The sequence below is a fragment of the Nanorana parkeri genome, unplaced genomic scaffold, assembly GCF_000935625.1.
Source record: "Nanorana parkeri isolate BGI_ZX_2015 unplaced genomic scaffold, ASM93562v1 scaffold55, whole genome shotgun sequence".
Classification (NCBI taxonomy): Eukaryota; Metazoa; Chordata; class Amphibia; order Anura; family Dicroglossidae; genus Nanorana; species Nanorana parkeri.
In genome coordinates this window covers 2,257,434-2,270,410 of record NW_017306323.1, presented here as the reverse complement: position 1 = coordinate 2,270,410, position 12,977 = coordinate 2,257,434, and the positions used below count along the sequence as shown (strand labels likewise).

General features: G+C 38.1%; 1 protein-coding gene across 1 annotated transcript in view; it reads right to left on the bottom strand.

Moving 5' to 3' along the window:
• The window catches only part of UNC13C (unc-13 homolog C), a 173,902-nt gene that overhangs the window by 24 nt on the left and 160,901 nt on the right, over positions 1-12,977 (bottom strand). The window contains exons 8-10 of the mRNA XM_018575981.1: positions 12,284-12,511; positions 10,738-10,879; positions 1,289-1,458 (exon numbers count right to left, since the gene is read on the bottom strand). Coding sequence (XP_018431483.1) covers positions 1,289-1,458; positions 10,738-10,879; positions 12,284-12,511 — 540 coding nt within the window. The remainder of the gene's footprint in view (positions 1-1,288; positions 1,459-10,737; positions 10,880-12,283; positions 12,512-12,977) is intronic.

Below are 12,977 nucleotides of genomic sequence, written 5' to 3'. Positions count from 1 at the left end.
TATTAAATTATACATAATCAAAGTAATATATTCATATGTTGTGATTATATCCCTCCTTAAACATCTCTTCTCTAGAGGGAATAAATGTAATCTTTATAAATGTTCATAACTAAGGTCCTGCAACCCCTATTCATTTTGTTGTCCATCTCAGAACTCTTTATAGTTCAAGTACATTCTCCTACCAATGGATTGGTGACCAAAACTGAACTGCATGTTCAAGATAAAGCTGAACCAGTCTTATAAGATTATTGGATGGATAATTTTATAAAATTATGGAATTATGGGTTCATCTCTTAGATAAACAGTATGCCCTTTTTGATTCAAGAGTGTATTGTGCTGGCTGTTGGCTGGAGATTGGCATTTCATGTTTGTTGGTATGTCTGTGATCTAGAAGGACCCCCAAATCCGTTTCCATCATAGAATTACCCAAAGAAGCCCTCTCTCAAGAAGTATGCAGCATAAATATTTTTAATGCCAAAGTGCATAACTTTACATTATTGAATCGCATGTCATATAGCTGCCCACCCCTGATTTTATCTAGCTTGCCCTGTAACTCTGTTACACCCTGTGCCAAATGTATTTCCCTGCATAGTTTGGTATTGTCAGCGAACACTGAAATTGAATTCCTAATTCCAACTTCAATTAATAAACAAGTTGAACAGCAATGACCCCAAGTTAAATTGCAATGGCCCATTAGCAGATGTAGATCAACTAATGCTAATGTTTACTGAGCGCCTGTCCCAAACAAAAATCCTTACCTGCATACTTTCTCTGGGTGTGATTAAAAGTGTTAAAGCAGAAAAGTTCACCACCATGGTGGCCAGGCAATTATTTTCTGAATCTGAGCTTAGTATTGAGACTTTTTCCCTCAGCTATTTTTAACCAATTCCCTTTGAAAATATTGTGTAGCATGTGTGAACATTTTTACGCGTTTTTGCATTGTTGTGTTGAAGACTATACAATTAAAAAAAACTTCTTCCTGCTTTATACCAGGAACATAATTTTACTTTTAAAATACAAAATATTGTTTGAAACCAATGCTTTCAAATGCAAGTGTTGTTTGTGTCATAATATAATATAGGCTTTGTTTTCTGTTATCATAAATCAAAAACAAATTACTGGCATATCTGGAAATTGCTTTGGAAAGTGTATAAAGGGTGAACATCAACAAAAGTGGTTTAAAATAGCTGTAATATTCAGTATCATACTACAAGCTACATACAACTTTATTTTTTTCCCAATATGGCACCATGCCAAGACATTTTTTTTCTCAAAGGCTCAGCATTACCTAAGTTATACCAGACGTCCATTTCCCCGCTGAGGGTTCTCACGTCAACAATTGTTTGCCCAAGGAAATCATCTGATTCTTTCTTAAAGTGTTGCTTCATCCTGGACTTTATATCATCATCTTCATCCCAAACTCTCACTTTTATTCTGTCTGTGGAGTTGTGGCATTCACTAGTATTGAAAAAAACCCAACAATTATATTTTTTTAAGACAAAACTATGAATTATGATCAAGATTGAATTTGCTTTTGCAAACAGTGTATTTATATTTGACATGTCAGGGTTTAGAACCAGATCAGGGGAACTCTTCTCTTTGGTATTCCACCGTTCCACCAAAAATAAAATATATTTTCAATATTTTTCAAAGCAGATTTAATGGCCAATACTTTGACAATATTACAGAGAATGTAAAAGCACAATGAGAGAAATGTATAGAAAGTGGAGCAGGCAGAATCTGGAACAGCTGTGCATGGGAACCAATCAGCTTCTAGATTACATTTTCAAAGCTGAAGCTAGAAACTGATTGCTTACAATCATGGCTGCTCCAGATTCTGCCTGCTCCACTTTTAATAAATTTCCCTCAATGCGTTATACAGTGTTCATAAGAAAATACAGATGCATTAAAACTGGATCACATTCATGCATATTCATATTGCATGACTGTCAGCTTCTACAGCCACTATAAAAGGTCTTGTTAGTTGTCATCTGAATCATCAACTAGTTTCCTTAATATTAGGAATTCCTGAAGTTGACTCTCACCAGAGTCTCTGGGGTTGATTTACTAAAGTCAAATAGGCTGTTTAGTTTGCAAGAGAATTTTTACTTTGCAAGGAAAGTTTATGTGTTGAAATTGTACTTTTAAAAATTACATTAATTTACATATAGGGAAAAAAGTAATTTTGTTTGCACGTGATTTGATGATGGAAGGCAGCAGAGCTTTACTTCATCCACTAAGCTAAGGGAACATCCCTTGCAAAGTAAACACCCACAAGCCATAGCCATTACAGATGTTTCACTAGATGCTCCTCATATTACATATTTTATATTATAAAGATTCTGGAAGGAGGAGCGAGTCTAATTTAGCTGACATTCATATTGTTATACTCTACGCCATCGCATTAGAGTGACAGGCAGACAGCTTGCATGTTTAGAAAAAGTACTCATTGGTAGTCTGTGGAATGCTATAAGTTTTTAGCTTTCTTTAAAGCTTTGAAATCAATTATAAAATTATCAATTATAAACATGGTAGGGTTTTGTCAAATAGACCAATAACGTTATTTGCTCAAATGATGACAAACATACCCTTAGACACTTTGAATGAAAGGAAACCTGAGGTAGAAAGGATAATTACCTTACCTCTTTCTTTTTAATTTGGGGAGCATTGGCTGAGCTTCAAATACATATTTGTTTTCATTTATTAGCCACGTTTGCCCCACTCAGGGGTGCAGTGGATCTTTTAATGCCTGTGTCGATGGGCTATGATGGTCAAATGCAGCTTGACAGTAGTTTAAAACTCTTCTGAGATCATTCATTGCAGGTGCATTTGACCTGTAGTTGACCTGCTTCAAGCTGATTTTTAATTCCCTTAGAATAGTATGGGGAGAGAAGATGTTCTGAAGTCAAGGAAAGCCCACTGACACTAGCCCTTTCCTGTGTGACAAGGAGAGGGTTACAAGCTGCACATTACCAATTAAAGGACCGTTCAAAGCACCTGGCTGGTGCTAAAAGTATGTATCTGTGTATGTATGTTCTCAGTCCTCTAGCCATGAAGATTTCACCCCTTTTGGCTGGTATTTTAGGAAGGGATCTCTTAAGAAGAGGGGTGAGGGACAGTTTGTTTGCTTTTTGAATAATAGATTTTCTTTTTAAAATAGCATGTGTGCTGTCACTTTGTAGGAGCAGTTCTGAACACTTCAGGACCATGGACGGTGATTTGCTAAGGCATTATCTTTTCTAACTGTATAGGATCATGAATGACATGCAGCTGATTGTAAAGCAAAGTTTAGTAAACAGGGAACAAAGAACAGACTGCAATGTACTGCAGTATTTGGCAATGTGCAATAGAGATGTTTAACAACCTTTGGCAAAAACACACCTATATTTTAGCTGTACTTTCCGAGCAACATTATAAACAATATAAGGTAGGACCTTTTAGAGGAGTCATTGATCACATAGTTAGTGCCCAGAATCCAACTGTTTTCCCACCACTTTTTTACATTTTGCCAGAGTCATTTATATTAATAAGAAACGTATTAGAAGGAATTTATCAAACCTGGAGCAGACAGAATCTGGAGCAGTTGAACATGGCAACCAATCAGCATCTCTCTTCAGTTTTCTCAGGTAAGATTTGAAAATGTGAGATAGAAGCTGGTTGGTTGCAGTGCAAATCCACTCCAAATTTTGCTTGGTCCAGTTTTGATAAATTCCCCCCATTGCAGTCTTTCAGATCTATGGATACACACAGTGTATACCATTTGCATTGTTCCAAAAATACTTTACATTTAATAAACTAAAATTACTGAGTTAACCTTTAAATTGTGTTTTCTTGCATTGCCTTGTGGCCTTTCATTGTAATACCTTTATTAGAACAGTAATATGTGACATAAAGTAAAAGTAAATCAAACTGTATCTGTTAAATGCACAATACAGATTACATGGACACGGTGCCACTTCAAAATAAATCTAGCTGCATTTGCATTTAATAATATATATCATAATACACTGAAATGGTGTGTTCAGAGCTGACAGGAATACAAGACAGCAGATGGATAGCTTAAACCAAAGCTGATTTATAAGCTCCTGAGATGCATCTGAAAGCTTTTTTTACCCATTCGCTGCTGATGCAGCCTGAAAAGTAGCAGAGAGTACACACGCTTTTACTGCACTGGGGAATTTATTTGTGCTGTTGATTTTTGTGCACAGATACACGAGACATCTTCACTGCTCGTACAGTTTGTGGCTTATATTTTTCAGACTTGTTTAATAAGGCAATACAAAGTAAATTGACTTTGCACGAAGACAGTAACCAACCATAGTTCCTTTTACTGTAAGAAGATCAGTAATATATTAAAAGGAGAACTATAAGATGAGTGATTTCCACTCACCTCATAGTTCTAGCCGACCTGTGACAATGAGACTGTCACAGGTCGGCTCAGTAGATCGGGAGGTGAGCGAACACATACCGGGTTCGCTCACCTCTCGATCCTGTCACGGCTCTCTGCCGTGACAGGGGGAGGGGCTGGATTCCCCTCTCCCCGCTCCCATCTGCCAGCGCTGACTGGCAGAACGGACGGGGAGGGGGCGGGTACAGCTGGATAGGCAGAGCCAGCTGTCACTCACGCAGCTGGGCGGATCCCGACGTCCAGGTCAGGATCCGCTCCGGCTGCAATGTCTCAGTATACCGTGAGCTGTAGCTCACGGTATACTGAGCTTAGGGTAACGGGAGGACGCTAGTTTGTGTCCTCCCGTTACCAGAAGGAGAACTATGGGGAAAAACACTGACCCCCATAGTTCTCCTTTAAACCTGATTGGCTGTTATTGTTTACTGTATTTTACCAGATATTCAATTTGTAACAAGATAAGATAAGTCTGTTTATTAGCCAAGGTCTTGGCTAAATATGCATACACCCTTGGTTACTTTTAACTGTTGGTAACAAAACCTATATATTAATGGTCATATTTTGTTGAGAACCTTTTTGTCATTCAGTCAATGAAATGCAATGAATCATATTAAAAACCTTGTTTTACCATGGCGTACAATTCATATTCTACCACCTGAAACTTCTTGTATTTCTCCCATTCTAACGAGTGTAAATGAAAGTCCATGGGATCTAGCACAAGATTTGATCAGCTGTAAACACAAGACTAAACATTATAGTAGATAGAGAACAGAGCAATGATGTAACCTCACAAAGCTCCCAGATTAGAAAGGAATTGTGGCATTCAGGTCATGTTGTTTTGATAATAACAAAGAAAGGGAAAGATCCAAGCTGTACTAAACAGTGTAACATAACAGGATCACAGCATGCCCCAGGTGTTTCTAGGTCAGGGTGCAACTGCAGTCACTGATTTTGAAATGCAACTAATTTTATGCAATATTTGCCCTATGTCTAATGTACCAAGGATTCAGAGTGAAAAAAACGAAAAAGGGCACAAAGGACATAATGCATTATTAGATACACAGGGTTCAAATATCAAAGATAAAATATGCGCTTACAGTACCAGATATAGCCTTTAGTAAGACTAAAGCTACAGAATGCTACCTGGAAGCAGTTGTCACAACTCAAGAGGTGGCATCTTAGCAATTAAGCAATAAATACTAGCCTTGTTGCACTCTTTACCGAAAAGTCCCTTGTAGTGGGAGGTACTCGCAGTTACTGCGGATTAAGCCGCAAATATCAGCAAATTGTAGAAATGACACCAGCACACCAGTCCTTTTAGGATAGCAAAAGCTTAATTTATTGAAGTTCTTTGTCATACGAACAAGCGCTTTCGGGACCACACAGGGTCCCTTCATCAGGCTTTAGCATTGATGTCGATGCTAAAGCCTGATGAAGGGTGCCTGTGTGGTCCCGAAACCGCTTGTTCATATGACAAGTAGGCATGTGCGATTCGTTTTGTTCCGAATTTGGATGTATCCAAATTCCAAATTACAGATATAACGAATGCAAACGAATCCGAATTTGCGATTCTGAAATTCGTTAGCGGTAGTACGTACGAAATTTCGTTTGTTGGACGAAATTTCGTTGCAGCAATGAACATTTGAGGAAAAAAAAAACTTGTTTTTTTCTCTTGAATGTCACTTTGGTGTAACGAACAAAATGAAAATGAAACCAAATTGAAACAAAATTTTGTACAGGCTTCCGCTAACGAATTTCAGTAGAATCCAAATTCCGAAACAAATTGACTTTTGGACCCGAATCCCAAAAAACGAAATAACGCAAAATCTGAATCAAAACAAAACAATTTTTTTGCTGGTGCACATGTCTGATGACAAGGAACTTCAATAAATTAGGCTTTTGCTATCGTAAAAGGACTGGTGTGCTGGCGACATTTATACAATCATCTTAGCATTTAAGACACTGCCTTCTACCAGCTCATAGTGGGTGCTTGGGGTGGCTCACATCCATAGACTGGTCCTGAGTGCTTGCCATGGGAAGGGAGGTTTTTACATCTTCCCGGATGATTATTACACACCTTATTCTGAATAGTGTCTCATCCTAGGGTTTTGGAAAAGATCTGGACCCACTTGGGATTTCAGGCCGCACATTTCAGCTGTGTAGTCCCTGTAACCTGGTATCAACTTCAATCAGAGACTCCTAAGTCCTTGCCAGTGGTTACTAGATTATATCCAGTTCACCAGGGTTATTGAAGGCTATATCTAACATTGTGAGTTTAGCTCGTATCTTTAATATTTGAGCCCTGTTTGTCCAAGTCATTTGTGCCCTTTTTGTTTTTCCTCTTGCTGTTACAGTTAAGGTTTCCTCTGCCTGTTTTGGAGATGCAAGACCTGTTAACTCCCAGTAATGCACTGATTTTTATTATGTAACTTCAAAGAAGGATTCAGAGTACTGCCACCTTTTCCATTTGAGTCCAGTGAATACCATTATTTTTGTATGTTATTCTTAACTAGAAAGCAAATGACAAAACAGGTCTAAAAGTTGTTTGTATGGCTGAATATGAACTTCATGCAAGTGCCTAATTACACAATTTAAATATTTTTCTGTCTGTAATCTCTAATAACATGTGAGAGGGTTTACTATACAGTTTACTATGCTGCACTCTCACTTCATTTCCCTCACTTCATTTCCCTGTACAGTGCCCAGGCACAACAAAACTCAGGCCATTCTGTACTGTATTAACCTGCCAGGTTTGATGGCTCTGGCCCTACCCTCTTCCCCTTCTGCTGATTACTAATGCTTAGTGAGGCCACCTATCACAGCTATGAGTAGAGAAAGCAGACAGGGCCAAAAGAGCAACAATATAAGCAGTGCATTAAAGAGCAGCTGGGGTTTTGGAGTTTCTAGGTGATCTACATGCTGGGATGCAAGTACCAGTCGGTGCAAACTATTCTGGGTATTTAGGGCTTTATAGATCTTTTAACAGGCTCGTTTTAGGTCTTCCACGGTTAAAGAAGAAATCTCACCTTGTATTATTTTTCACAGATCAGTCCCCTAACTCCTAAACTGTATGTTGTTGTTTTTTTTTTTATCCCATGCTTCTGTGTGCAGTAGAAGGAAAAAAGGTACAGACTTTGATAACTCACTCCTCTTCATTCCCAACCAGGCTCTGCAAAGGAGATACACTCTTGACTGACCAATCTCATCTCACTGTCCCTGCACTTTTCAAACACATTGAGGTCACAGGAATGCAGAGGCAGGTGGCACACTTACACAGGAATCAACACAGGACTAGAACTGGAAGGGGAGTCTTGGTTTGGGATGGGAAAAGCAGGGATGAGATATGAGCTGTCAATCAAGAAGGCATCTCCTTTGTAGAGCGTGGTCAGGAATGAAGAGGAGTGAACTGTCAAAGTCTAACTTTTTTTTCTACAGCACACAGAAACATGGGATAAAAAGCAACACACGCTATGGGAGTTAGGTGACCAAGCTGAAAATAATACAAGGTATTTTTTCTTTAACTACAGCCACGGAATGGTGCCAGTTCACAGAATACACATTTTGCTACTGCAAAATGCAATCCATGGATATGCCGTATAGGTACTTCTGGAGAAACTAAAAAATTACATGTCAAGTTATTATGGGACTATATTTACTGTATATTCTGCAGAGAAAAAAACGATTCAATTGTATTGAACTTTTCTTTTTAATTGCAGGCAGCATGATTAGTCATGCATGACCAATTATGAAAGCAGCTATGACAGGATGATCATGATTCATTCTGTTATCACCTCTGTCAACCAGGTCTTACCACCTTTATACATCCACTTAAAACATGCATAATTAGTCAACTACTAGCACACCAACAGAGAACTGCTAGATTCTGGTCTTAGCTCTTGGAGCATATTACCATACTGATATGTTTACCCCGTTATGATCATGTTTACCCCGTTATGATCATGGGCTGCTATTTGTATCATGGGGCTAATTACTTTTTTATATATATTCAGTTTCTGGAACTCTAACTTGCACCATGTTGTTCTCTAGCTTGTTTAGCTTCCAGCAAATGATCTTTCACCATGACAGCTACTAGTCAGCATATGCTTTCCAGGCATGTGTCCTGATGATGCTCTCATCGCGTATATCTATCAGTCTGACCTTACAGTATCAGGTTCATCATGCATGTTTTCCAATTTTTTTTTATCATGTTAACAGCTTTGGTTTTTATATGCCCATCTATAATCTTACCGTCTTTTATGAGTCTGGTCATGTAATCAGATGCACAAAAAGAGTATTTTTGGACCAAATAAAAGGTCGCTTTCTTGATAGCTTTTCATTATACTAGCTTGTATACTGGTTTCATAGTAGATTGTTGTAGCATGTCAGCTATCAGCAATATGCAAACATGAGGTTAATTGATACCTAATATTTGCTCAATTCTTTAGGTATAGTGTAGTCACAAAGTCTAGAAAGCCTGCAATTTTAATCTACTGAGTTAACTATTCAAATAAATTATCTAAATCTTGAAATATTTTAAACTACCACGATCAAAACCATGCTTATAATTGTATCACAAAAAGACTAGTGGTACTCATACCTAAAGCTTGCCTGTTACCTAATATCTGCATCTTCAACATCTTAAGATGTTAATTCTAAAGTTTATAGCTACCTAAATGTGTCGGGCTATCCTAAATCTTCCATTGTTGAGAAATATGCATCCAAGATACAATATGGTCTTCCTCTCACTAAATTTGTCATGATTTTTATATTATGTAGAATGCAGCAGAAATACTGAGACTCTCTCTGGTGAGACTCCAAGGTAAAAACTCAGTTCACTTGTGTGTACCACAAATTAACATTTTTGTTTTAAAATGTAAGGGACCAGCAAAACCCATAAAATGCTTTTTAAAGAAGGGTAACTGGATTGGTTGTATTTTTTTCAGACACTATCTTGTTTATCGATGATACCCATTAAAAACATGCAAATTTAGTTGGTACTGCATCAGTGAGAGTTTTGAGAGTAAGATGTCTGCATGTATGGTTTGGAATAAATGCTTGATGCACAACATTTTAGCTTAATACTAATGAGTCCCGTTGCTAAAATGTAAAGTCTAAAAATTGTTCCCATTTTAAGCTGAACTCCATTCAGCAATTAAAAATGACTACTTACTGCCACCTCCTCCAACATACAGCAAGAGTTAATTGTATGTTTGTATGTTGCCGGCAAGAGTGAGAAATAAAAAACATGTGTTTCTGTTGACGCCTTACCCACAGGACAATTTGAGCAATAAATGCATTTTATGGGAAGTTTTGGGGGGGGGGGGGAGCTTTGATAAAAACCTCTCCTGATGCCTGTGTCCCCGATGGTTGCCCTACTGCAAAGAAAAATCTTCTGAATCCAACACATCAGATTCATGGTCCCCTGCCACATGCTGGTGTTCCTTCTACCAAATCTTAAGTTTCAACATGACACATCATGTAGGTGCCAGATAGAGGAACCACATAGCATTGTGGAGGGAACAGAAATCTAGCCCTCTCAGATGTGTCATATTCAGAAAACATTTCAAGGGATGTTTGCTGTGCAATACAGCAGCAATTGGTGGTGTGGGCAGAGAGCGAGGATGAGAGGAGTCACATTTATCAAACTTTCTATTTTAGCAACAGAGTCACTTTAAGTAAAAAATATAAATACATAATTTGGCTTTGCAGACAGGTAACAAAAATGCACAATGCCTGACAGTGTCTTCTCCGTAGACAGTTTTGTAAATGACCATATGTTCTGGTGACTAGGGTGAGCCTCTGACTTTATTACAGCTTATTCTCATAATGCAAACTATCAGAAAGTATAAGCATCTCTGCTAACTAATACAAGATAAAGCCGGACCCTGTGAGTCACCTCTGTAAGTAATTTGGCCAATGCATAGGCAATGTGGGGACCTACATTAGAACATAGGCTAAACCAATATGACTTAATGATCTAATTAATTACCTATTACCTATTTACCTATCTATAATGAAACATGTACCATTTTCTTGGTTGATGTAACCTTCCAGGATAAGAAAAGATAAGTGTGACCTTTCATCTACTAAATCTGTGCATAGAACAAGTATTTCTTTATCAGCTAACCACAACTACTGTTGTACAGTAAAATAGCATTGATTGAACGAAAGATTTAAGACACTAATAAATGACTGTTCAATATAATTCACTACCCAATGACATTGTATTGGATTAACAGTGTAATGGATTCTTAAAGGCTGTCATATGCTCTTATTAGTAAGCAGATAGAGAACTTGTAAACAGTGCCTTCATTATGAGATTAGATACTCACAAGTGAAAGATTTCGTTCCACGATGGGTTTAGGTTTCCAAATATGGTTTTAGTTCGTCTCTTGGTTTTCCCAATTTGGACTGTCACATAAGGGTCGCTTGAGCCTGTTTTGTCTTTTGCTTGTAACCCCTGAGCACAAACCACTGCAAAATAATCAAAATACTTTGAATTGTAGTCTGTAAAATGTGTTCTGTGTAATAAGATCCAAACCTGTGAACGTACAGTAATAAAGATAAGAAAGCATTTTTCATAAAAATGTGCAAACCCTTGTCTGAAGGGGCTCCCAACACAGTTTAGCAGATACATCTCATATAAAAAGGTATATTTTCTAGGTGCTAACTGACTGCTCATAATGAACATGACCCCCATTAAAATGTTTGTAAAGTTATAGCAGTGCCAAGGTGCAAGTAACTTGGGGTGCCTGCAAGTCCCCATTCTGGCATTCAATTATTGTGACCTTATAGGACCTTGGAGCAGGTTGTACTTGGGCCTCAGCTTCTACCCAGATTGAAATTAAGTCTTACAACCATTCCTGATACCACTCTATCTCATTCAACTGTCCACTGAAGTTCTGGCACTTGGCAGATGAATGACAGGGATTGGAGCTAAAACAGTAAGGTGGGTACCTGTTCTAAGCTATGTCCTCTCCTAACCAGACTTCTGCTATCTGGCAGTCATCTGGTCTATTAAGAAGTGTCAGCACCTTCTCCTGTGCCATCACTCATTCCTTCCATCTTTTACTGAAGTGAACTGGTCAGCTTATGCTGTTCTCATATAATGTGTACCCTTGAAAGTGGTTGGATCCTGCATGCTTTTCCGACTGCCTTTAAATGTTTACAGCCAGCTAAAGCCAAATAGAAGGTTGGATATTTCAACATAGTAATCAGGTAAATATAGTGAAAAGATTAAACTAAAAAAGCTAGGAACTCAGATGCATTCACTGGCATTGAACTTTGGCTGAACATAAGTTACAATGGGTATCTGTAGCCCAATTATACCAGCTTGATATGGTTACTAATCGATTGTTCTTGTAGGTACTCTACCGTTACGTTGTTAAACAAATAAAATAAAAGGAAAGCGGAGACCTGGCTCAGATCTGTCTTTTTATTAATTATACATTTGGATAGCAGCCTTCAGCAAGTTTGGGTGGACTTATCCTGGCTACAAATACTACAATTTTCTAGCAATCTGATACATATGAAATTAGTTTTCCAAAATGATCACATGTATTAATGGAAGCGCTCCTCATCCCAGCCATATAACTATAAATACAAAAAACTGTTGGCATTAGGTTACCATCATTAGTTTGAAAGGTGTCTAAAAGCTGTTTAAATGCTAGAAAATGAGCAGCATTGGTCGAACTCGTAAATAGCTCATGGAATGCTTACTTTTAAAAGGCAATAGTCTTAAAATGCTGGCTATGAAGAAAATGTTGGTGGATATTTGAAAGTCTGATCTAAACGCTGATTTTTTATATCTTGTTATAATCGTGTACATTTGTTTTATTATTTAACAAAATGTACATCTAAAGAGAACTACTGTCTCACCTGTGATGTTGATTTTAGCTGACCACTTTGATGTTCCATCCAAAACACTCTGCTTGGCTGCCTTGGTATGGTGCACAAAGTCCTCTTTGGATATTTGGAAAAGCTCCTGAATAAGCTCAAAAACTTCTGGACAGTTTCTTTCTCTGATTTTCATTCTTTCCTTCATTGCCATAATTATATGTTGTGTTTTGTCCTCTGCTCCATGCTTGGAACTTTTTTCTGCAGCTCCTTAAAAGAAAAATATATTTTTTTAAAAATCATTACAGAAAAGTGAAATTAACTGTTTACTTTGTTTCTTTTTAACCTTTGGCAGTCCACAGGAACAAAAAAAAAAACAGAGAGCAGTTCCCCCAACAATTCATACCAGACCCTTTAGGTCTGGTAGGAATGTTAGGGGGGACCCTGATGTAAAAAAAAAAAAGCATGCAATTCTATGGCAATTCATACCAATCACTAAGTATGGTAGGGGTTTTAAGGGGGACCCCACGCCATGAAAACAGAAATAAAAACACGGGGACCCCCTAAAATCCCATAGCAGACCCTTAATCCGGGCAGCAGACTAGCAGGATAGGGAAGGGGGGATGAGCAAGCGCCCCCCACACCATACCAGGCCACCGTGACCCGGTGGTTGTGGGGGTCTGCAGGTATGGGGCTCATCTGCATCTAGGTACCCCCTTTCATAAAGGCACACAGA